We start from the raw sequence: 24,894 nt of genomic DNA on the forward strand, positions 1-24,894 counted from the left end.
GACATTTTTGATTTGATTTTGTTTTTAATCTTAACACCCAAAATACCAACTTAATAATGTAGACGTAAAGCTTTAAAACATTTAATGCATAAGTGAAAACACCTGACGTGAGATTGTCATAAAATAGTAAAATGTAAATTCCAAACTCATGGCTTACATTCCTATCTAAAAAATGAGCATTTTTCCAAAAGCAGAATCAGAATTGTTAAATTTATACTCTAATTTGGATATGACAAATACATTTAGAAACAATAGCCATTTGCAGTCATTTGTCTAATTTGTCAGAGTGAATTCTCCTTCCTGGCATTGTTTTGTTACCTTGCCTGATCAGAGGCAACAGAGCATATGTGACAGTTTTTCTCAGTCTCTTATTTAGACTCAAGATATTTTTTAATGCGAAGTCAGACGGTATATATATCAACCCTATACAGACAACAATATGCCATTGTGACTGCAGAGCAGAGTTTGTTCTGGGTCACTCAGGATTTATACATTTGATCCAGACTTGCAATCGCTTCCTGTTTGGTGTGTTTTCTCCACTCATTGGGAATTTCTCCTCTGCCCTTGAACTCCATCTTATAGTCATTTTCCAGTTCCTTTTGAAACTTACACACAAACCATTTCCAGTAAATCAGCTTAGATTCATCGGCAGTGATTTTCCAAGAGGCAAACTCTGGACCAGCAGTGTGGTAGAGTTTAAAAGGAATTGTCTTATCTGAATCATGTTGAGGGTAAAAGGACCCGTCACTTGCTACTGATGTTGTGCAGAAGTCTATGTCCAGTTCCACAGTATCTTTAAAGTGCCAGCCATTGATCCCAGAGGAGCGATGAAAGGGGACACTGTGTTTATCTGGACTGTGACCTCCCAGTGTGTTGGTACAAATAGCCTTGCAGAATGGACACTGTACCCAGCAGCAGTTACAAAGTTGGTCAATGAGGATTTCGTCAGGCCTCACCCGAGATTTCTCCAGGTTACCTAATGGGAGTGCAGTGATCTCCTTAACCATGGATTCCAGTCTTTTCGCCACTTCCTCTTTTAGGAAATCAAAGTTGTTTACGTCACTAAAATTTTGGCAACATATGGTATCAAGTTTGAGCTGGTCCTTAAGCTCACTGGAAAATCCCTCCAGCCACATGTTTATGTTTGCTTCCCCTTGTGCCACTTTCTCTGTAGCTTGATGCAAAGCTCGACTCAGAAGCCCCTGGATGTCTTGAACATTTTTCTTGAGTAAACTCTTTGTGGAGTCTTTGTGTTCAGTGAAGATATATTTCTTCACTTCTTCTTTTATGAAAGTCTTGACATGTTCCCTTGGATGTCTGATGTAGTTCATGTAGTCCTGAAAGTCCTCTTTCTCTGCCAGGGATTTTAATACATGCTTCTCCAAGTTCATCCTGTTCCCATTGAATGGTGAGAAAGAGCACTTCATCTCTCCTGCAAGATCAATGGCAGTCTTATCATAGACAGCCTGGACAGTGGAATCCTTCAGTTTATCACAGATCATCTCTGCAAACACAACAGCTGATGAGTGACCTTTACAGACGCTGCTGAATATGCCATAGAACTGCTCTTTCTTGCTATTGACATAAAATCGTAGATCATTGTTTCTCTTGAATTGATTGTGAGACTCTAAAAGCCTCTTGCTGGCAGCGTCAAACACATAGAGCAGAAGATCAACTGTGAACTTCTTCTTGAGAGCATAGCTCTGTTGTGATCCAAATTCCTTGACTTGTTCACTGACATTTTTGGCCATTTCCTGCACATAGGTAGAACTGTAGCCTCTTTTGGCTAAGGGTTTATGTTGAATTATGCTTTCGGCCTGATTGTAAGCTTTGTCAATAACAGTTCTGATCTGGTCTTGTTCTTGAAAACAAATCTGTGGCTCATTTTCTCTTTTTTGTTTTGTAAATGAGCTTGTGATTTTCTTCCAAAAGTAAGTCCACATAGAGTCAGACTGCCCTGTTGTCGTGTTTGTGCTTACCCTCTCATCTTCAGATCTCCGTCTTTCCTCACTGGGATCTTGGTGCTTGGTTCGGGTAACATATTCAGAATAATCCCCAAGGTTGGCTATGTTTTTGTATTTGCCACAATTTTGGCGTTCATGTATAAGAGAACTTTCAATGCCAAGTTCTAGAAGGATAGAAAGCTGATCTTCTTGTAGGTTTATATCCTTTATGGGCTCTGTATCTGCAGTTAATTCAGTAACCCAGCCATCCCAGACATGGTTGAACTGCTTTTGAAGTTCCCTCTCATTTGTTGCCTTGTCTTTGAGCTGAAGAGCAAGCTCTTTGCTCTTTTGTAGTAGCTTCTTCTCAAACTCTGGCTTCTTCTTATCAAGCTTTTTGCAAGCATTTTTCTGCTGGAGAACCTCATCCAGTTTTCTCTTCAGTGCTTTCACAAGTTCTTCATGAATGTCTTTGATTTTGCTTTCAAATCTTCCTCGCCATTGAGCCAACATTTCTTTATGTTGGTTATCATCAAAGTATGTTGCCATAGCTTTTCTGACATCTTCATAAGTTTTGCTCATCTCTTTATAAAGATAACTGAGTTCAACCATGTCATGGTTTCCATTCTCTATTCTGTTGTGAAGCTGATTTTCAATGGTCAGCAGCTCTTTCCTCAGGGTCCAGGTCCAGTTCCCATACTGGACCTCCAGCTTTCTGTACACTGCAATTTCAAGTGTGTTTTTGAAACTGAAAACAAAGTTTTCATTCAGCAGAGCATTCCACAGGTATCCAATGTTGTGTTTGAACTGTGAGAGAGTCATTCCATCAGACTGTGATGCTTTAGAGAGGATGGTGTTCTTCAGCTCTTGGACGCTTTCACTGTAACCTGGATTTGGAGGGGCCATGGGTGGACTTCCCTCCCACAACTGGGCAAAGTATTTCACATCTTCTTGGACGTCGAATTCAATGATGTCACTGAAGCTCTTGGCATCACATCCCTCCTCTTTGGCAGCTAGTTGAGCCATCTGGTCCAGTTTTTCTTGTAGGCGCCTCTTCCCATCCATATTTTTCTCTGAAGCTGCAATGTCTGTGACATTCTGGTGAACAAACACACAACTTGGAGACAATTTAACGTTCTTCATCCGCATGATAGCCTGTACAACAATCTGCAGAACATCTTGCATTTCTGCTGGATTTTCTCCAAAGATGTTGATCAATGTCATGTTTCCCACACCGATGACAAACGTAGCCAGTTCATTGTCGTGGTGTAGAGTTGTGTTACCTGCCAACTCAAGAGCACGCAGTCCTTCAGTGTCCACAACTAGAACATAGTCATACTTCAAGTCGTTCTTCATCTCTTCTGACACTTTCACCAGCTGCATGAAGGCACCTTTGGTGCATCTGCCAGCACTTACTGCAAACTGTAAACCAAACATGGCATTCAGCATTGTTGATTTTCCACTGCTTTGTACGCCCAGAACTGACAGAACAAAAACTCGCTTATCACCCAGCTTCTTGATGACTTCATCTAACAGACTACTGATCCATGTTAGAGGTACATGACCTGCATCACCATCCATCAGCTCCATGGGATGTCCTGATATCATCAGCTCTGCAGCCAGAGCAGGATAGTCACACCACTTCATTCTGCCTGTGTTTCGTCCTCTTGCCAGTGATTCATTAGCTTCATAGATCTGTCCCATCTCCCTGAAGATGTGCTCCAAGCCAAATGTTGCCGCCTGAAGTTGTGTTGAAATCTCTTCCAGCTCAGTTTGCTTGCTTTGAAGTTTATCAGATTTGTTTTTCTTTAGAGCCAAGACTTCAGACCACTTTTTATCATAACAGTGGAGAATTCTAGCGAGGTCATCTGTGGAGAGGTCATCTAGTAAGATCCGAGTCCATTTCAGGAAACAGGCTTTCTCATTTGATGGCAAAGACGAGAGATTATTGATGAACAGCTGCATGAGGTCAGAACAGGAAGCAGCACTCTGTCTCTGTCGTATTTTCTGCAGTTTCTCTTGATTTTTACTTTTCTCCATTTCAATTGCTCCTTTTAGGTGATACTGTTGTTTTGTTATTCTGCTCCACTCATGCCACAGTTCGCCCTGACAAGGGAGCATTTTCTCTTTGATCTTTGAGACGTCCATGTCCTGAAGCAAACTGGTTATTTTCAAAGCAGCAGCTTTTCCTTCTTTGCAGATCTCATTTTCTTCATCCACTCTGATTCCAGAGACTTGAGCCAGTGTTTCAAGCTGGAAGGAATCAAAGGATCCAGACAAAATGTTCCGAATGATTCCTTTCAGTTCTTCAGATGCATCCGACTGGCTTTTGTCTTTCAGACCCATTTTATAATGTCCTGCTTTCAACAGAACTGGATTGCAATCATTATCAGCAACGAGGCAAATCAGAGGCTTTGAGGACTTGAGAAGTGATGAGATCACTGTCATACTTCTGTCTCCCCTTTTCAGAGATGGTAACAACACAACATTGATTGAAGCCTTTTCAATCAGTATATCACGTTGTTTATCAAAGGACAGAGCATCACCATGGAGATTACAGAAGGCAATGAAGTCAGTGAAAGAATCGTTGTGTTTTCCAGCTGGGCAGTACCAGGCGATCTCTGCCACTCCATCCATCAAGTAGCGAGTTTTTGTGCTACCTGGGCAGTTCCTGTGGAAGAAGGTGCTGTGGCGCTCGTTGATTAAGTTGTTCAGTAGCTGAGATTTTGACAATGAGGCTGAACCAAGACGGAGGAATGACACCATGGGTGTCTCAGCTTTACAGACAGGCATGCTCTTCATTATGGAACCTTTTGATTTATCTGTCATCTTCCAGCTTTTTCTTATTTGCCTAAATGTCCAAAGAGGACACTCAATGTCCTTTGAGACTGGGTCAGGAACAAGCAGAGGTAAGGCGTACTGACATTGGGATAGCTTAGTAATCATGTTCTGCCTGAGAAAGGTGTCTGAGCAGTGGAAAACTGCCATTTGAACGTCCATTGGATGGACATTTGTTTTTGGTGTTGGATTGGACTCTTCATCAGAACTGAAAAGAGCATCTAAGATACTTTTTCCTGTTTCATCATTTGCATTATCTAGTTCATGTCTGAATTGACAGACTTCAGCACTGTCTTGTTTCACAGGAATATATCTTGCTCTATAGTCCAGTATCATCAACCTTTGGAGAAACATATGGACTAGATCCTTCTCAGGTGTGTCGCTCTGCTGTTTCAGAGCTGGGCCTATTTGAAGAAAATCTGCTGGTGTCAACGTCTGTTGGCGTTTGTCTCCAAGTTGAAGTCTGTTGAACAGTGTTTCTGTTTCTCTTCGACATTGCTCCTCCCTGCTGATCTCTACCAGCTTTTAAAGTAAATCATATGTGTCAGGAATTATTACTTTGAATGATTAATATATTACCGGAATATTGAATAAATAGTCCTATGGAGACATTTAGATTGTCTTACCTCATCCTTATTTTCACTCGTGTCTTCCTTTAAGGTACCTATAAATAATGAACTGAATCAACCCAGGTACATGTGTATAATCACAATATTACTGTAGAAGTAATAATTCAATCAAATTCTATGTATGAATTAGTACCTGTATGTTTCTCAGGTGGTGTTTCAGACTTCATGCTGGTCTCTTCTGTTGCTGTTGTGTCATCGTTCCTCTCGAGTCGTTCACCATCATCAGGATCATTGACTGGATCACACTAAGAAAAAAGTTATTTCATATCAACTCTAGTTGACCTGGTGGGTTCCATTCAGTTAAAGAATTTGTTTACACTGACAACTGGCCAAAAAGGTGAAGTTCAACAACATACAACATTGTACATCTACTATTGTACGAAACAGGTTTTAGACCATGTGTACCACTGAGAAAGGCTGCATTATCTTCTCACTATGTAAAGGTTTTTCAGGCTCATCCAAACATGCACTAAATTGGTGCTTGATTGAGCAAAGCAAAATGTGTTCCTGCTGTTTATTGAAGTTGATCACATTTAGAGAAAGAGAGAGAGAGAGAGAGAGAGAGAGAGAGAGAGAGAGCCTGTTGATGATCAGATAAATAACCATGAATAATAATTATTACTGTCTCTTTCAGTTTTTACTATATCTAAAGTGATACAGTATACAGAATGAGAAAGAAGAGAGACCAGCTGACAGACACAGGTGGCCTGAGAGACCGGCTCACTTGTGGTGATCACTGTAACTTCAGTTTGTATCTCTGAAATGGGCCCTGAGTGTTTTGCTGTTGAGACATTTATGAATTGTAATAATAGTTTGAATGTACATGTGGGAAATGTTTCATTCCTTGAAAAGTTTGGGAACTAAAGGAATGCAAAGCCTCACTTCTGACAACAATCTAACATGATGCACACAACAGAAACAACACTTGGTGTGTAAATATGTGAAAAGATCTCACCTGGTCATTGGTTGCAGCTGCACTTTCATTGATCTCATCTACAAATGAATAAAGGAGGAAACACATTTCAGGATCAGATATAAATAATATTTGACTACATGAAGGTTATACTTTTATTTAAGTTAAATTGTCTTCTATGATTAAATCCTTACCTTTGTTTATCACAGAAGGTGATTCAGACGTGATCTCAGTCTCTTGAACTTCATCACACTGTGGTGGTGTTTCAGACTTCATGCTGGTCTCTTCTGTTGCTGTTGTGTCATCGTTCCTCTCTGAGTCTTCACCATCATCAGGATTGTTGACTGGATCACACTAAGAAAAAAGTTATTCCATGTCAACTCTAGTTGACCTGGTGGGTTCCATTCAGTTAAAGAATTTGTTTACACTGACAACTGGCCAAGAAGGTGAAGTTCAACAACATACAAAATTATACGTCTACTATTGTACGAAAACAGGTTTTTAGACCACAAGTACCACTGAGAAAGGCTGCATTATCTTCTCACTATGTAAAGGTTTTTTCAGGCTCATGCAAACATGCACTAAATTGGTGATTGATTAAGCTTGAGGCATTCTGCCCCTTTGCCCTCATTGGTTCTGGTTCCCTCTCAAAAATGTGTTCCTGCTTTTTATTGAAGTTGATCATGTAGAGAGAGAGAGAGAGAGAGAGAGAGAGAGCCTGTTGATGATCAGATAAATAACCATGAATAATAATTATGATTGTGTCACTTTCAGTTTTTACTATATCTAAAGTGATACAGTATACAGAATGAGAAAGAAGAGAGACCAGCTGACAGACACAGGTGGCCTGAGAGACCGGCTCACTTGTGGTGATCACTGTAACTTCAGTTTGTATCTCTGAAATGGGCCCTGAGTGTTTTGCTGTTGAGTCATTTATGAATTGTAATAATAGTTGAATAGTGAATGTACATGTGGGAAATGTTTCATTCCTTGAAAAGTTTGGGAACTAAAGGAATGCAAAGCCTCACTTCTGACAACAATCTAACATGATGCACACAACAGAAACAACACTTTTTAAAATGCTGGTGTGTAAATATGTGAAAAGATCTCACCTGGTCATTGGTTGCAGCTGCACTTTCATTGATCTCATCTACAAATGAAATAGGAGGAAACACATTTCAGGATCAGATATAAATAATATTTGACTACATGAAGGTTATACTTTTATTAAAGTTAAGTTGTCTTCTATGATTAAATCTTTACCTTTGTTTATCACAGAAGGTGATTCAGATGTGATCTCAGTCTCTGTTTTGTTGTCATCATCACATTCTTGAACTTCACCACACTGTGGAACATTAAAGTCTTCACCTGTTGGATGCTGCTGAAACTCTTCATCTTCTTGGGGTCTGTGGTCCAGCAGGAGATCTTCATGCTCTTTCTTCTCACTACACATCAGTCCACCATAGCAGCTTGGATCATGCTCAGAGACCATGGTGTCTATGTGTTCAAGCAGAGCTATAATCTCTCCTTCATCTCTCATACTGTTTCTACATGTGTGGTACCTTTGTTCAACAAAGCTGTTGTTTGCTCTCAGGTCTGTCAGTGCACTCACACATTCTTCATCTGGCTCATGAGTCACAACTGTCATTAGGAAAGCAAGGGATTCCTTCCCAAATACTTTCTCAAACCACTGCACTCCTGAAGTGTAATGGCTGACATGCTGACCATAAGGCAGCAGCAACAGAAATGCATGAATTCCTTCATTCCATGAGAGCGGCTCAATGTTTTGTAGCCCAAGCATGTTAATAACACAAATGTGTCGCCCACACAGATCATATAATTTGGATGAAAACATCTCCTCAGGTTGTTGCCTGTCATGGTCAAGTAAGAGGTTTTCTGATCCGATCTGTATAGAACTCTCCTCACCAATTAACACAACTGTGAGCTCGGGCACCACTGGAACACAGAAGGTGTACAACATTAGTAAATGCATTAATCATTCTAATAACAATATGCTTTTTCTTTTATCAATGTCAAGTGCAGCAGAAATCAATCAAACAAGTCATTCTCACATTTTGTCACAGGTGCTGAAGCATTCTGAGATATTGGACCGGTGCTGTCCAATGTCCCTCCTTCTCCTTTTGCTGTTGCTGTGTTTTCATTAGTGTCTTCCTCCATCTCATCTGTTCTTCATGCTGTACAGTCACACTGTTGATGCATTCATAACATATTACTGTCGGTACATTTCATTGCTCAAGCTGGTGATCTGTGCTGTGGCAGCTGCAGTTACTCAGTACTGCTCATGCCCATTACATTACATTACAATCATTTGGCAGACGCTTTTATCCAAAGCGACTTACATTACATTTACCACCCTTCGCAGAGGGGGGAGCAATTGAGGGTTCGGTGCCTTGCTCAAGGGCACCTCGGCAGGGGCTCAAACCAGCGACCCTCCGATGCCCGAGCGGAAGCACTATCCACTGAGCCACTGCCTCCCTACGCCCATGACATTTTACTTTTTTCTTTGTCGTTGGTTGTACTTAAACTGGGAACACAGACTACAGCAGGTTGCCATTTTCACGCACTTGATAAGATAATAAGATAAGAGCACAGATCTATTTTCCGGTCTAAGAACTGCGGGCCAAAGTCACCATCATGCTGCACATGATGCATAGGACAGACAAACCGCCTGTTCTTTTCTTTTTAATGAGGAATGTTTCTTCTTCAGTCTAGTTCTCCCTGGCTGTGTCACCATGTCACTCCTTTGCACCATCACCTGACACACTTTTGCGCCCAAATCCCTAAACAGTCCTCAGCCAACACACACACACACACACTAGTCAATGCAAGCCCATGAATATATAAATACCACTTTGTGATTGGCTGAGTAGGGATCCCATTTTGCCGCATGACTGAATCATGAATATTCATTATGAATGAGCTACACATGAACAATGATTGGAGGAATTATGGCTCAGTCTGCTTTAGTTATTACTTAGCCCTCATAACGGGGACGGCATTGTTATGTGATGGCATTGTAAAACCTGGAAGTCCCGCCCTTTGGTCCAACGACAGAGCCAATGGGAACGGGCAAAGGCCGGTAGAATGTTTCCATTTTTGGCAACTTGAAATTATTGTTATTGTTTTGTAGTTGAAATGATCTCGTTTATCTGACTCAATAAGATAAAATATTAGTTTGCTAGTGATAATTTAGTCTCAAATCGGTTGATTCTGTACATAGATACGCCAATTGTCTGTTACGAATAAGAAGTTTTGGTTTCGGATCATTCTATCAGTGCGGGAATTCGGGATAAATTTAGTATTGATTCTACGCTCTTATTTACTTTAGGATGATGTTATTTGTTCGAACCGAGAATACTTCCATTTCTAAAGAATTGCTTACTGGCCAGGAAACTAATTCCCTAATGCGTTCCGGTGAAGTTTTGGGTTGCGAGGAGCTGAATAGCGAAATATCCTTCTAAATTTGTCGACGGGCTTCGTCCCCGTTACGTCGGACACAAGTGTGTCTAGTAAGTGATATTCGTCATACCCTTGAACTAGCTCAGAGGCTTCAACTAAGCGTGGTCAATAAGCCTTATGTTGTACTTTAACGCAGAGGTTAAATTGACATTGCCATGGACGCGTGTTTTCTAAGGTTTTTCTTTTCCTTTGAACTCAGAGACGTAATTCCACAGTTGTCTTGAAAACGTGTTTTAAAAACATATTCTTATTAATCCAGAGGCCGTTCATGCTTAATTTGGCGAGTTCTATTTCTCAGATCCCTTTCTCACCATGTCAGAGGCGTGGTGCGCGTAAAGTTCTCCAAACCCAATTTAGCTGAATGTTTCCTACTCAGTAACCTCTTATCGCCCTATTGAGTAAAGCAAGCCGAAAAGTCTCTACCAGTTGAAATAACGCGGACACGCAAGTATCTCTGAAAAGCCGAAGTCATAACACAAACGGTAAAACCTAGATAAATCAAAGTTGAAAAATCATGAATTTATTTAACATTGAAACGTTTTGAGAGTCTCCGAATGAAAGAAATATCACTAGTCATCAACAGTTGAATTCCCAGCACAAAGTATATCAGAATCTAAATATACCTTTTGTCTATGTTAAAAAGCAATGAGCAGTTAACGCAACATTACTACACTGGACAACCTTTAACGGACGAACCCAGAATTGTCTAACGCACGGCTGTACGTGGGATGCACAGCACATGTGGGTCTCCCTCTACGGGAAAGAACTCTTGAATGTCTAACGCACGGCTGTACGTGGGACGCACAGCACATGCGTGTCTCCGGCTAACGGATCAACCTTAAGATGTCTAATGCATGGCCATACGTAGGACGCACAGCACATGCGGGTCTCCCTCTACGGGAAGGAACCTTAAAATGTCTAACGCATGGCCGTACGTAGGACACACAGCACATGCGGGTCTCCCTCTACGGGAAAGAACCTAGAATTGGGTGAGGAGCTATGTGTCCTGTCCTGAGTGCTGCTGTCTGCAAATATGTTACAAAACAACTATACAATACAATCTGCATTTCTATAGTAGCCACACATGTAAAATGAAGAGACCTCAGACAGGTCGTCACCAATTGATGGGGGTGTGTGTGGTGTGTGAGTGAAAGCAGTCTATGTGTAGTTAGTGAGTGAGTGAGTGAGTGTGTGTGTATGTGAGCTTAGTGTGTGTGTGCCTGTCTGTGTAAGAGGCAGTAGCTCAGTGGGTAGAGCTTCCGCTTGGGAACCGGAGGGTCGCCGGTACGAGTCCCTGCCGAGGTGCCCCTGAGCAAGGCACCTAACCCTCAATTGCTCCCCCCTCTGCGAAGGGTGGTAGTGTAGTGTAATGCAATGTAAGTCGCTTTGGATAAAAGCATCTGCCAAATGATCGTGATGATGATGTGTGTGGGACAGACAGAGCCGAAGTGTTAACCGTCTTTGTCTCAAAGTTCAGGTAGTTATCCTCCACTTCTAGTCATATGTATGTTTCTTGGGCCTTCCCTGGTGAGTCTACTGAGTGTTGTGTATTTGGCTCAGACGATTTGGAGCCAGTATCTTGAGTGTGGATGTAACCTTATGTTGACCATACAATTCTTATATTTACAATAAATAGATTATATTTTATATCTTACAGCATCATACAGACGGATACATTTAAGATATATGCACATCAGGATACTTCATATCTCTTCATACTTCAATCTACAGGCTATACGATTCCAAATGAAACCTGTACTTGTTGTCTAATGTAATGTTTAATGTTGCATCCATCAAGCAAAAGCCTCCATGACGACGCAACACAAGAAACTGAAATGGTCCTGTTTGGATAAGGATACATAAATATTAGTGATGGGTCATGCGCACAAGCATCGGCTCTGGGAGCCGGCTCTCTGTAGTGAATCAGAAGAGCCGGCTCGCAATCGAGTGAGAGCCGGCTCCCAGTTTTTTTCTATTCGCTGCTTAGGTTTCACTTTCAGTGCTCAGTCCCAGCTCTGGTTACGACAGAGCTTTGTTATTATTGGCCAGCATGGCGACCAGCATGCGGCATTCACGTGAGAATTAATACAAATAATAATAATAATAATAATGATAATAACTTAAGGATGTGTAAACAGAGAGGGGGGCAGGGCAGACACACCACTTGACTCTAGAGATGGGCGATACCGGGTATTTGGTATCGATCGGATACAGGGCCAGTAGAAGTGTGAAGTGTGAAGTGTGTGTGTGTGTGTGTGTGTGTGTGTGTGTGTGTGTGTGTGTGTGTGTGTGTGTGTGTGTGTGTGTGTGTGTGCGGGCCAGGCTGGGCGTACCTGCAAGTGACAGGGCAACATCAAAAGATGAGGAGGAAGGGGGAGCAAGGTGTGATGCTCCGCAAAGTGTGTGTGTGTGTGTCGAGGGGAGCGCGCTGCGGGCCAGGCTGAGCGTACCTGCATGCTTGAGCCAAGTGACAGGGCAACATCAAAAGATGAGGACTAATGCTGTTTGCTGGAGTTTGGTTCTGGTTTTGGTTCTGTTCTGTGGATTTGTTAGAAATCTTTTTTTCATTTGTCCAATACAAAAGTTTAATTGAGGACATTATTAATGTTAGCTTGAGTTTGGTTCTGTTCTGTGGATTTGTTTGAAGTTTATTGTTAATTTATGCAATAAAAAAGTTTAATTGAAATAAACAAATGTAAGAGTGATTTTGTCACAGAATAAATGCACAGAATTAGGCAATTATAAGGTCCCTCATAAAAACACTGAAAGCAAAAGGCTTTTCAACACATAAACATTGATCTTTTTGCAAAGTTAAGGTAAGCTATTGGCTACAAAAGATCCTAAATAAAGAGCCGATCGGGAGTCAAAAGAGCCGGCTCTTCTTTGGGAGCCGAGTCAAAAGAGCCAGATCTCGGAAAAGAGCCGAACTTCCCATCACTAATAAATATCAACTTCACTTACCTTCGTCTTGTGTCTGCTGCCCCTTGTTACTGACACGTCTGCTTATCATCAATTGACTTTTATACACAGAGCCACTCCCCCGTAACCTCCTCCTCCACGCCCTAAGTAGCCACGGAGTTCACCGGGCATGTTAGTGAAGACGAATGTGAAAGTAAATTCTTCAGTACTTCTCAGAAATCATGTGACTTTGTGGAAACCGGAGCAAGTGAGTGAATCATGTGATCTGTTTATCGTTCAGCCAAAGGTTTTTTTTTTTATACCTTTCATTTGTCACATTAGTGCCCGCAGCTTATTGGTTGACTTAAGTCACGGGCAGAGCAAAGTGAGCAACTCTATTTGTGTTTCTGTTTCTACAATCTCCTTACAGTTCTGCACACTTCTGCTCTTGATGCTGAAGGGATTTTATCCCAATTCCCAATTTAATCTGTCTTTTGTTTAACTTTACCATCTAAGGCCAAATGTGAGGCAACCAAAGCCTTTAGCTGGGTAAAGGTGAAAGTCTGAGTGGGCAGATAAGGCCAGTAGGGTGCTGAACTAGTTTAAAGCCACAAACAGGAAGTACACAAACAAGTCTGTGCAAGCATGGCTTTAGTCTGTTATGACTTTAGGTTTTAAAAACATGGGTTGGCACAAACGCCATTTGAGGACGTCTTCCTGTTGTTCTGTCTGGTAGCTACAAACGAACACTTGGGGTTAACTGAAGGAGACCAGACTGGGGTTAGAGAAGTGACAGTTGTTGGGCAGATTAGAAAGTTTAGAGATAGCTCCTCCCTCTACTCAGCTGCAGAGTGATGACATGGAGCTTAATGAAGTGAAGATTTCTCTCTGAACTTCATGGTTTATAAAGAGAGATGAGGCTGAGTTTACAGTGAAGGAGTCAAAGGATTGTTTGGTGCTTTGGTTTCACGCTCATATTTTGTATTCTATGAGTTTACAAACACTGTTATTAAATAAAGAGTTAATCAAATGGAAGCTTGTTCACACTGTTGGGCCGTGTGTTTGTGTCTCTCACTGTGCCGTGAACGCGTCACTCCACCGGAGCCCTATCAGCGCCGTGGGAAGCGCAGCGCATTCTGGGATGTGTAGTATCGGTGTGGTGTGGGCAGATCTGATAAACTTCAGATTTGGTCTCGCGGGCCGGATACGATTGTTCCGCGGGCCGGATGTATGGGATCTATCTTAAATCATCGTTACATCATCAAGCCTCTTCCTTCTGCTGTGGAAACGACGCATGCGCATTTATGTCTCAGCTGTGAGTGTGTTTCCAGTTTGGCGCCATCGCACAGCTGACAATGATGACATGTGTGGACTAAACCAAGACATGGAAGACATGGCTGGATTAAACCAAGACAGGTGTGGACTAAACCAAGCTCGGCAAATTCACACACAAACATAAACCTCGCCCCGATAGATAAATGGATATAAATTGCAACTTTGGCTTTTTTATAATGTTGTTGTAGTTTGTCATAGTTTGTCAATATGAGCCGACCTTTAGATACCTCTTCCAAATTAAACCTGTCCCCCCCCCACACTCAATCAGTCATGGTTCAACCCGGCTCAATAAGACTCACCTGGAATTGTTTGCTTTAGTTTCCCCCAACAAGATGACAGCGAACCAAACGCTGTGTGTCAAACTCTATCCGGGTTTGTTATTTTCTTCACACAAGAGCTTGTGAGCTCCTCGTCTCTTTGGTTGCTCTGGGTCCATGTGTGTTGCAGTGGCTGCAGCTGCTAATGCTCCAAAACTGGAACAATGGTGTTTAGGGTTTGTCGTGTTCAAAATACTTCATCAAGGCGGCAAGAAGGACTTCAAGTTGATAGAGATCTCACTTAAGCTGTTTAATAAGCAAAAGAGGTTAAAGTTGTGATACAGAGCAAAACTCAGCTGAGGTCTCATGGTCTCAGCCGAGGTCTCACTGAGTTTCAGTGGTCCACAGACTGCAACCCAGTCTTGTGTGCACCTCCACTCAATGAGCCCCGAACTCAAGATCTTCATAGAATTTAAAGTGTTCCAATGTGGGTGTGTTTCTTCCTTTGTGTTGGTTGGAGGTTGGTGATCCCCTCCTCTTGGCACATCCCTCTTCATGCATCCTGTGCATTGTAGATGATATGATAGTGGCATCTTCTCCATCTTGATTCAATCACCACTTCTTCCAGTGATCCCCTTCCAATGATCACATCATCCAATATCCCTGATGTACCACATGTGATGCATTCAGTCTCTTGATTCCCTCATTGATCCTGAAAACCTCTGGACTTGATATCACTGTCCTTTGATAGATGTTCCACTCAACAACACAGTGCTCTGTATTGTCTTGCATTGTCCTCTCATACTAACTGACTCAACATGTGAACTTCGAACCTCCCCGCTATGGACAGAAGAAGAATCTGATCTTGTCAGTTGTAGATCACCTTAGTTGAAGCTTCCTGAGATCAAAATCTCTATCTCTGTGTCAGCAGACTTCTCTGTATCATAGTTAACCCTTAGACATAGATCACACAATTCTTAATGACAAGCACAGTTAAATGGAAATGAATATGGTCAAACTGAACATGAGACATTTTTGATTTGATTTTGTATTTAATCTTAACACCCAAAATACCAACTTAATAATGTAGACGTAAAGCTTTAAAACATTTAATACATAAGTGAAAACACCTGATGTGAGATTGTCATAAAATAGTAAAATGTAAATTCCAAACTCATGGCTTACGTTCCTATTTAAAAAATGAGCATTTTTCCAAAAGCAAAATCAGAATTGTTCAATTTATACTCTAATTTGGATATGACAAATACATTTAGAAACAATAGCCATTTGCAGTCATTTGTCTAATTTGTCAGAGTGAAATCTCCTTCCTGGCATTGTTTTGTTACCTTGCCTGATCAGAGGCAACAGAGCATATGTGACAGTTTTTCTCAGTCTCTTATTTAAACTCAAGATATTTTTTTAATGCAAAGTCAGACGGTATATATATCAACCCTATACAGACAACAATATGTCATTGTGACTGCAGAGCAGAGTTTGTTCTGGGTCACTCAGGATTTATACATTTGATCCAGACTTGCAATCGCTTCCTGTTTGGTGTGTTTTCTCCATTCATTGGGAATTTCTCCTCTGCCCTTGAATTCTTTCTTATAGTCATTTTCCAGTTCCTTTTGAAACTTACACACAAACCATTTCCAGTAAATCAGCTTAGATTCATCGGCAGTGATTTTCCAAGATGCAAACTTTGGACCAGCAGTGTGGTAGAGCTTATAAGGAATCCACACATCTGAATTATGGTAAGATTCAAAGGATCTATCACTTGCTACTGATGTTGTGCAGAAGTTGATGACAAGTTCCACAGTATCTTTAGTGTAATAGCCATTGATCCCAGAGGAGCGATGAAATGGGACACTGTGTTTATCTGGACTGTGATCTTCCAGTGTGTTGGTACAAATGGCCTTGCAGAATGGACACTGTACCCAGCAGCAGTTACAAAGTTGGTCAATGAGGATTTCGTCAGGCCTCACCCGAGATTTCTCCAGGTTACCTAATGGGAGTGCAGTGATCTCCTCAATGATGGATTCCAGTCTTTTCGCCACTTCCTCTTTTAGGAAATCAAAGTTGTTTACGTCACTAAAATTTTGGCAACATATGGTATCAAATTTGAGCTGGTCCTTAAGCACACTGAAGAATCCCTCCAGCCACATGTTTATGTTTGCTTTCTTGTTTGCCACTTTCTCTGTAGCTTGATGCAAAGCTCGACTCAGAAGCCCCTGGATGTCTTGAACATTTTTCTTGAGTAAACTCTTTGTGGAGTCTTTGTGTTCAGTGAAGATATATTTCTTCACTTCTTTTTTTATGAAAGTCTTGACATGTTCCCTTGGCTGTCTGATGTAGTTCATGTAGCCCTGAAAGTCCTCTTTCTCTGCCAGGGATTTTAATACATGCTTCTCCAAGTTCATCCTGTTCCCATTGAATGGTGAGAAAGAGCACTTCATCTCTCCTGCAAGATCAATGGCAGTCTTATCATAGACAGCCTGGACAGTGGAATCCTTCAGTTTTCTACAGATCATCTCTGCAAACACAACAGCTGATGAGTGACCTTTACAGAAGCTGCTGAATATGCCATAGAACTGCTCTTTCTTGCTATTGACATAAAATCGTAGATCATTGTTTCTCTTGAATTGATTGTGAGACTCTAAAAGCCTCTTGCTGGCAGCGTCAAACACATAGAGCAGAAGATCAACTGTGAACTCCTTCTTGAGAGCATAGCTCTGTTGTGATTCAAATTCCTTGACTTGTTCACTGACATTTTTGGCCATTTCCTGCACATAGGTAGAACTGTAGCCTCTTTTGGCTAAGGGTTTATGTTGAATTATGCTTTCAGCCTGATTGTAAGCTTTGTCAATAACAGTTCTGATCTGGTCTTGTTCTTGAAAACAAATCTGTGGCTCATTTTCTCTTTTTTGTTTTGCAAATGGGTTTGTGACTTTCTTCCAGAAGTAAGTCCACACAGAGTCAGACTGCCCTGTTGTCGTGTTTGTGCTTACCCTCTCATCTTCAGATCTCCGTCTTTCCTCACTGGGATCTTGGTGCTTGGTTCGGGTAACATATTCAGAATAATCCCCAAGGTTGGCTATCTTTTTGTATTTGCCACAATTTTGGCGTTCATGTATAAGAGAACTTTCAATGCCAAGTTCTAGAAGGATAGAAAGCTGATCTTCTTGCAGGTTTATATCCTTTATGGGCTCTGTATCTGCAGTTAATTCAGTAACCCAGCCATCCCAGACATGGTTGAACTGCTTTTGAAGTTCCCTCTCATTTGTTGCCTTGCCTTTGAGCTGCAGAGCAAGCTCTTTGCTCTTTTGTAGTAGCTTGTTCTCAAACTCTGGCTTCTTCTTATCAAGCTTTTTGCAAGCATTCTTCTGCTGGAGAACCTCATCCAGTTTTCTCTTCAGTGCTTTCACAAGTTCTTCATGAATGTCTTTGATTTTGCTTTCAAATCTTCCTCGCCATTGAGCCAACATTTCTTTATGTTGGTTATCATCAAAGTATGTTGCCATAGCTTTTCTGACATCTTCATAAGTTTTGCTCATCTCTTTATAAAGATAACTGAGTTCAACCATGTCATGGTTTCCATTCTCTATTCTGTTGTGAAGCTGATTTTCAATGGTCAGCAGCTCTTTCCTCAGGGTCCAGGTCCAGTTCCCATACTGGACCTCCAGCTTTCTGTACACTGCAATTTCAAGTGTGTTTTTGAAACTGAAGACAAAGTTTTCATTCAGCAGAGCTTTCCACAGGTCTCCAATGTTGTGTTTGAACTGTGAGAGAGTCATTCCATCAGACTGTGATGCTTTAGAGAGGATGGTGTTCTTCAGCTCTTGGACGCTTTCACTGTAACCTGGATTTGGAGGGGCCATGGGTGGACTTCCCTCCCACAACTGGGCAAAGTATTTCACATCTTCTTGGACATCAAATTCAATGATGTCACTGAAGCTCTTGGGTTCACATCCCTCCTCTTTGGCAGCTAGTTGAGCCATCTGGTCCAGTTTTTCTTGTAGGCGCCTCTTCCCATCCATATTTTTCTCTGAAGCTGCAATGTCTGTGACATTCTGGTGAACAAACACACAACTTGGAGACAATTTAACGTTCTTCATCCGCATGATAGCCTGTACAACAATCTGCAGAACATCTTGCATTTCTGCTGGATTTTCTCCAAAGATGTTGATCAATGTCATGTTTCCCACACCGATGACAAACGTAGCCAGTTCATTGTCGTGGTGTAGAGTTGTGTTACCTGCCAACTCAAGAGCACGCAGTCCTTCAGTGTCCACAACTAGAACATAGTCAAACTTCAAGTCGTTCTTCATCTCTTCTGACACTTTCACCAGCTGCATGAAGGCACCTTTGGTGCATCTGCCAGCACTTACTGCAAACTGTAAACCAAACATGGCATTCAGCATTGTTGATTTTCCACTGCTTTGTACGCCCAGAACTGACAGAACAAAAACTCGCTTATCACCCAGCTTCTTGATGACTTCATCTAACAGACTACTGATCCATCTTAGAGGTACATGACCTGCATCACCATCCATCAGCTCCATGGGATGTCCTGATATCATCAGCTCTGCAGCCAGAGCAGGATAGTCACACCACTTCATTGTGCCTGTGTTTCCTTCTGTTCCCAGTGATTCATGAGCTTCATAGATCTGTCCCATCTCCCTGAAGATGTGCTCCAGGCCAAATGTTGCTGCCTGAAGTTGTGTTGAAATCTTCTCAAGCTCAGTTTGCTTGTTTTTTAGTTGATCAGATTTGTCTTTCTTTAGAGCCAAGACTTCAGACCACTTTTTATCATAACTGTGGAGAATTCTAGCGAGGTCATCTGTGGAGAGGTCATCTAGTAAGATCTGAGTCCATTTCAGGAAACATGCTTTCTCATTTGATGGCAAAGACGAGAGATTTTTGATGAACAGCTGCATGAGGCCAGAACAGGAAGCAGCACGCTGTCTCTGTCGTATTTCCTGAAGTTTCTCTTGATTTTTACTTTTCTCCATTTCAATTGCTCCTTGAAGGCGATGCTGTTGTTTTGTTATGCTGCTCCACTCATGCCACAGTTCGCCCTGACAAGGGAGCATTTCCTCTTTGATCTTTGAGACGTCCATGTCCTGAAGCAAACTGGTTATCTTCAAAGCAGCAGCTTTTCCTTCTTTGCAGATCTCATTTTCTTCATCCACTCTGATTCCAGAGACTTGAGCCAGTGTTTCAAGCTGGAAGGAATCAAAGGATCCAGACAAAATTTTTCGAATGATTCCTTTCAGTTCTTCAGATGCATCTGACTGGCTTTTGTCTTTCAGACCCATTTTATAATATCTTGGTTTCATCTGTACTGGATTAGAATCATTATCAGCAATGAGGCAAATCAGAGGCTTTGAGGACTTGAGAAGTGATGAAATAACTGTAATACTTCTGTCTCCCCTTTTCAGAGATGGTAACAACACAACATTGATTGAAGCCTTTTCAATCAGTATGTCACGTTGTTTATCAAAGGACAGAGCGTCACCGTGGAGATTACAGAAGGCAATGAAGTCAGTGAAAGAATCGTTGGGTTTTCCAGCTGGGCAGTACCAGGCGATCTCTGCCACTCCATCCATCAAGTAGCAAGTTTTTGTGCTACCTGGGCAGTTCCTGTGGAAGAAGGTGCTGTGGCGCTCGTTGATTAAGTTGTTCAGTAGCTGAGATTTTGACAATGAGGCTGAACCAAGACGGAGGAATGATACCATGGGTGTCTCAGCTTTACAGACAGGCATGCTCTTCATTATGGAACCTTTTGATTTATCTGTCATCTTCCAGCTTTTTCTTATTTGCCTAAATGTCCAAAGAGGACACTCAATGTCCTTTGAGACTGGGTCGGGAACAAGCAAAGGTAAGGCGTACTGACATTGTGATAGCTTAGTAATCATGTTCTGCCTGAGAAAGGTGTCTGAGCAGTGGAAAACTGCCATTTGAACGTCCATTGGATGGACATTTGTTTTTGGTGTTGGATTGGAGTATTCAACAGAACCACAAAGATCATCTAAGATACTTTCTTCTGTTTCATTACTTACAACATCTGGCTCATGTCTGAATTGACAGACTTCAGCACTGTCTTGTTTCACAGGAATATATCTTGCTCTATAGTCCAGTATCATCAACCTTTGGATAAACGTATGGGCTAGATCCTTCTCAGGTGTGTCGCTCTGCTGTTTCAGAGCTGGGCCTATTTGAAGAAAATCTTCTGGTGTCAATGTCTGTTGGCGTTTGTCTCCAAGTTGAAGTCTGTTGAACAGCGTTTCTGTTTCTCTTCGACATTGCTCCTCCCTGCTGATCTCATCTGACTATTGTAATAAATCATATGCATCAGGAATTATTACTTTGAATGATGGTATATTGAATAAATAACACTACTGAGCCTGGGAAATTTGCATTGTCTTACCTCATCCTTATTTTCGCTCATGTCTTCCTTTAAGGTACCTATAAATAATGAACTGAATCAACCCAGGTACATGTGTATGATCACAATATTACTGTAGAAGTAATAATTCAATCAAATTCTTTGTATGAATTAGTACCTTTATGTTTCTCAGGTGGTGTTTCAGACTTCATGCTGGTCTCTTCTGTTGCTGTTGTGTCATCGTTCTTCTCCAAGTCTTCACCATCATCAGGATTGTTGACTGGATCACACTGGGAAAAAGTTATTTCATGTCAACTCTAGTTGACCTGGTGGGTTCCATTCAGTCAAAGAATTTGTTTACACTGACAACTGGCCAAGAAGGTGAAGTTCAACAACATTGTACGTCTACTATTGTACCAAACAGGTTTTAGACCACAAGTACCACTGAGAAAGGCTGCATTATCTTCTCACTATTTATGAATAGTAATAATAGTTTAAATGTACATGTGGGAAATGTTTTATTCCTTGAAAAGTTTGGAACTAAAGGAATGCAAAGCCTCAGATCTCACCTGGTCATTGGTTGCAGCTGCACTTTCATTGATCTCATCTACAAATGAATATAGGAGGAAACACATTTCAGGATCAGATATCAATAATATTTGACTACATGAAGGTTATACATTTATTAAAGATAAGTTGTCTTCTATGATTAAATCCTTACCTTTGTTTATCACAGAAGGTGATTCAGATGTGATCTCAGTCTCTGTTTTGTTGTCATAATCAAATTCTTGCTCTTCACCACACTGTGGAACATTAAAGTCTTCACCTGTTGGATCCTGCTGAAACTCTTCATCTTCTTGGGGTCTGTGGTCCAGCAGGAGATCTTCATGCTCTTTCTTCTCACTACACATCAGTCCACCATAGCAGTTCAGCAGAGCTATAATCTCTCCTTCATCTCTCATACTGTTTCTACATGTGTGGTACCTTTGTTCAACAAAGCTGTTGTTTGCTCTCAGGTCTGTCAGTGCACTCACACAATCTTCATCTGGCTCATGGGTCACAACTGTCATTAGGAAAGCAAGGGATTCCTTCCCAAATACTTTCTCAAACCACTGCACTCCTGAAGTGTAATGGCTGACATGCTGACCATAAGGCAGCAGCAACAGAAATACATGAATTCCTTCATTCCATGAGAGCGGCTCAATGTTTTGTAGCCCAAGCATGTTGATAACACAAATGTGTCGCCCACACAGATCATATAATTTGGATGAAAACATCTCCTCAGGTTGTTGCCTGTCATGGTCAAGTAAGAGGTTTTCTGATCCGATCTGTATAGAACTCTCCTCACCAATTAACACAACTGTGAGCTCAGGCACCACTGGAACACAGAAGGTGTACAACATTAGTAAATGCATTAATCATTCTAATAACAATATGCTTTTTCTTTTATTAATGTCAAGTGCAGCAGAAATCAATCAAACAAGTCATTCTCACATTTTGTCACAGGTGCTGAAGCACTCTCAGATATTGGACCGGTGCTGTCCAATGTCCCTCTTTCTCCTTTTGCTGTTGCTGTGTTTTCATTAGTGTCTTCCTCCATCTCATCTGTTCTTCATGCTGTACAGTCACACTGTTGATGCATTCATAACATATTACTGTCAGTACATTTCATTGCTCAAGCTGGTGATCTGTGCTGTGGCAGCTGCAGTTACTCAGTACTGCTCATGCCCATGACATGTTACTTTTTTCTTTGTTGTTGGTTGTACTTAAACTGGGAACACAGACTACAGCAGGTTGCCATTTTCACACATTTGATAAGATAAAAGATAAGAGCACAGATCTATTTTCCCGTCTAAGAACTGCGGCCCAAAGTCACCATCATGCTGCACATGATGCATGGGACAGACAAACCGCCTGTTCTTTTCTTTTCAATGAGGGACGTTTCTTCTTCAGTCTAGTTCTCCCTGGCTGTGTCACGATGTCACTCCTTTGCACAATCACCTGACACACTTTTGCGCCCAAATCCCTAATCCGCCCTCAGTCAACACACACACACACACACACACCAGTCAATGCAAGCCCATGAATATATAAATACCACTTTGTGATTGGCTGAGTAGGGATTCCATTTTGCCGCTTGACTGAATCATGAATATTCATTATGAATGAGCTAAACATGAACAATGATTGGCGGAATTATGGCTCAGATGCTTTACTTATCATTTAGCCCTAATAACGGTTCCTTTAATTAAAAGGTATGTATGATGGCATCATAATCTTACAGACTGTTTTACCACATACAGACGGATACATTTAAGATAGATGCACATCAGGATACTTCATATCTCTTGATACTCCAATCTACAGGCTATACGATTCCAAATGAAACCTGTACTTGTTGTCTAATGTAATGTTTAATGTTGCATCCATCAAGCAAAAGCCTCCATGATAGAGCAACACAAGAAACTGAAATGGTCCTGTTTGGATAAGATACATAAATATCAACTTCACTTACCTTCGTCTTGTGTCTGCTGCTCCTTGTTGCGACTGACAGGTCTGCTTACCATCAATTGACTTTTATACACAGAGCCACTCTCCCAACCTCCTCCTCCACACCTTTGATCTGATGTGGTGGGTCTAAGTAGCTATGGAGTTCACTTGGCACATTAGTGAAGACAAATATGAAAGTAAAATCTTCAATACTTCTCTGAAATCATGTGACTTTGTGGAAACTGGAGCTGTAACTCAGCAACCCAGATACCATATCTGGATACTGAGAATGAGGTCATGTGATCCACACTGCTTTTAAACGCAACACATTTATGCTTTTAAACACTCTATCTATCTGGAGTTGGAATCATGTGATCTGTTTATCGTTCAGCCAAAGGTTATTCTTTATACCTTTCATTTCGGTCACATTAGTGCCTGCAGGTTAATGGTTGACTTAAGTCATGGGTCGAGCAAAGTGAGCAACTCTATTTGTGTTTCTGTTTCTACAATCTCCTTACAGTTCTGCACACTTCTGCTCTTGATGCTGAAGGGATTTTATACCAATTTCATCCGTCTTTTGTTTAACTTTACCATCCAAGGCCAAATGTGAGGCAACCAAAGCCTTTAGCTGGGTAAAGGTGAAAGTGTGAGTGGGCAGATAAGGCAAGTAGGGTGCTGAACTAGTTTAAAGCCACAAACAGGAAGTACACAAACAAGTCTGTGCAAGCATAGCTTGAGTCTGTTATGACTTTAGGTTTTAAAATCATGGGTTGGCACAAACGCCATGTGAGGACGTCTTCCTGTTGTTCTGTCTGGTAGCTACAAACAAACACTTGGGGTTAACTGGCGGAGACCAGACTGGGGTTAGAGAAGTGACAGTTGTTGGGCAGATTAGAAAGTTTAGAGATAGCTCCTCCCTCTACTCAGCTGCAGAGTGATGACATGGAGCTCAATGAAGTGAAGATTTCTCTCTGAACTTCATGGTTTATAAAGAGAGATGAGGCTGAGTTTACAGTGAAGGAGTCAAAGGATTGTTTGGTGCTTTGGTTTCACGCTCATATTTTGTATTTTATGAGTTTACAAACACTGTTATTAAATAAAGAGTTAATCAAATGGAAGCTTGTTCACACTGTTGGGCCGTGTGTTTGTGTCTCTCACTGTGCCGTGAACGCGTCACTCCACCGGAGCCCTTTCAGCGCCGTGGGAAGCGCAGCGCATTCTGAGATGTGTAGTATCGGTGTGGTGTTGGCAGATCTGATAAACTTCAGATTTGGTCTCGCGGGCCGGGCTGGTCTCCTTCTGCTGTGGAAACGACGCATGCGCATTTATGTCTCAGCTGTGAGTGTGTTTCCAGTTTGGCGCCATCGCACAGCTGACGATGATGACGTGTGTGGACTAAACCAAGACATGGCTGGATTAAACCAAGACGAGGGTGTGGACTAAACCAAGCTCGGCAAATTCACACACAAACATAAACCGATAGATAAATGGATATAAATTGCAACTTTGGGTTTTTTATAATGTTGTTGTAGTTTGTCATAGTTTGTCAATATGAGCCGACCTTTAGATACCTCTTCCAAATTAAACCTGTCCCCCCCCCACACTCAATCAGTCATGGTTCAACCCGGCTCAATAAGACTCACCTGGAAATGTCTGCTTTAGTTTCCCCCAACAAGATGACAGCGAACCAAACGCTCCTGAGCCCACAACAACAAGAAGACAG

At 41.6% G+C, this 24,894-nt stretch overlaps 2 protein-coding genes and 1 long non-coding RNA gene across 4 annotated transcripts in view; all 3 read right to left on the minus strand.

Moving 5' to 3' along the window:
* LOC143012047 (uncharacterized) overlaps positions 1–12,926 on the minus strand; it is a 95,147-nt gene extending 82,221 nt beyond the window's left edge. Inside the window, exons 1-4 of one of the 2 annotated variants that reach the window (XR_012964969.1) lie at positions 12,765–12,926; positions 8,396–8,531; positions 7,587–8,279; positions 7,436–7,473 (exon numbers count right to left, since the gene is read on the minus strand). This is a non-coding gene — a long non-coding RNA (uncharacterized LOC143012047). Of the gene's footprint in view, positions 1–7,435; positions 7,474–7,586; positions 8,280–8,395; positions 8,532–12,764 lie in introns of those variants that run through there. The other variant, XR_012964968.1, reaches the window with a different exon arrangement.
* Positions 195–5,610, minus strand: LOC143012023 (interferon-induced very large GTPase 1-like). Its single transcript, XM_076165053.1, has 3 exons — positions 5,544–5,610; positions 5,408–5,445; positions 195–5,303 (listed from the first exon to the last, which is right to left on the minus strand). Exons 1-3 carry the CDS (start codon positions 5,575–5,577, stop codon positions 480–482), a joined length of 4,896 nt encoding a protein of 1,631 aa, XP_076021168.1. The 5' UTR covers positions 5,578–5,610; the 3' UTR covers positions 195–479.
* A 2,586-nt stretch (positions 12,927–15,512) lies between the features above and the next one.
* Positions 15,513–21,284, minus strand: LOC143012024 (interferon-induced very large GTPase 1-like). The gene is made up of 4 exons (XM_076165054.1): positions 21,251–21,284; positions 20,860–20,971; positions 20,724–20,761; positions 15,513–20,625 (listed from the first exon to the last, which is right to left on the minus strand). Exons 2-4 carry the CDS (start codon positions 20,891–20,893, stop codon positions 15,802–15,804), a joined length of 4,896 nt encoding a protein of 1,631 aa, XP_076021169.1. The 5' UTR covers positions 20,894–20,971; positions 21,251–21,284; the 3' UTR covers positions 15,513–15,801.
* Positions 21,285–24,894: the final 3,610 nt, after the last annotated feature.

The sequence above is a fragment of the Genypterus blacodes genome, unplaced genomic scaffold (assembly GCF_046128005.1).
Source record: "Genypterus blacodes isolate CSIRO-AG114 ecotype Tasmania unplaced genomic scaffold, CSIRO-AGI_Gbla_v1 ptg000140l_1, whole genome shotgun sequence".
NCBI classification, from domain to species: Eukaryota; Metazoa; Chordata; class Actinopteri; order Ophidiiformes; family Ophidiidae; genus Genypterus; species Genypterus blacodes.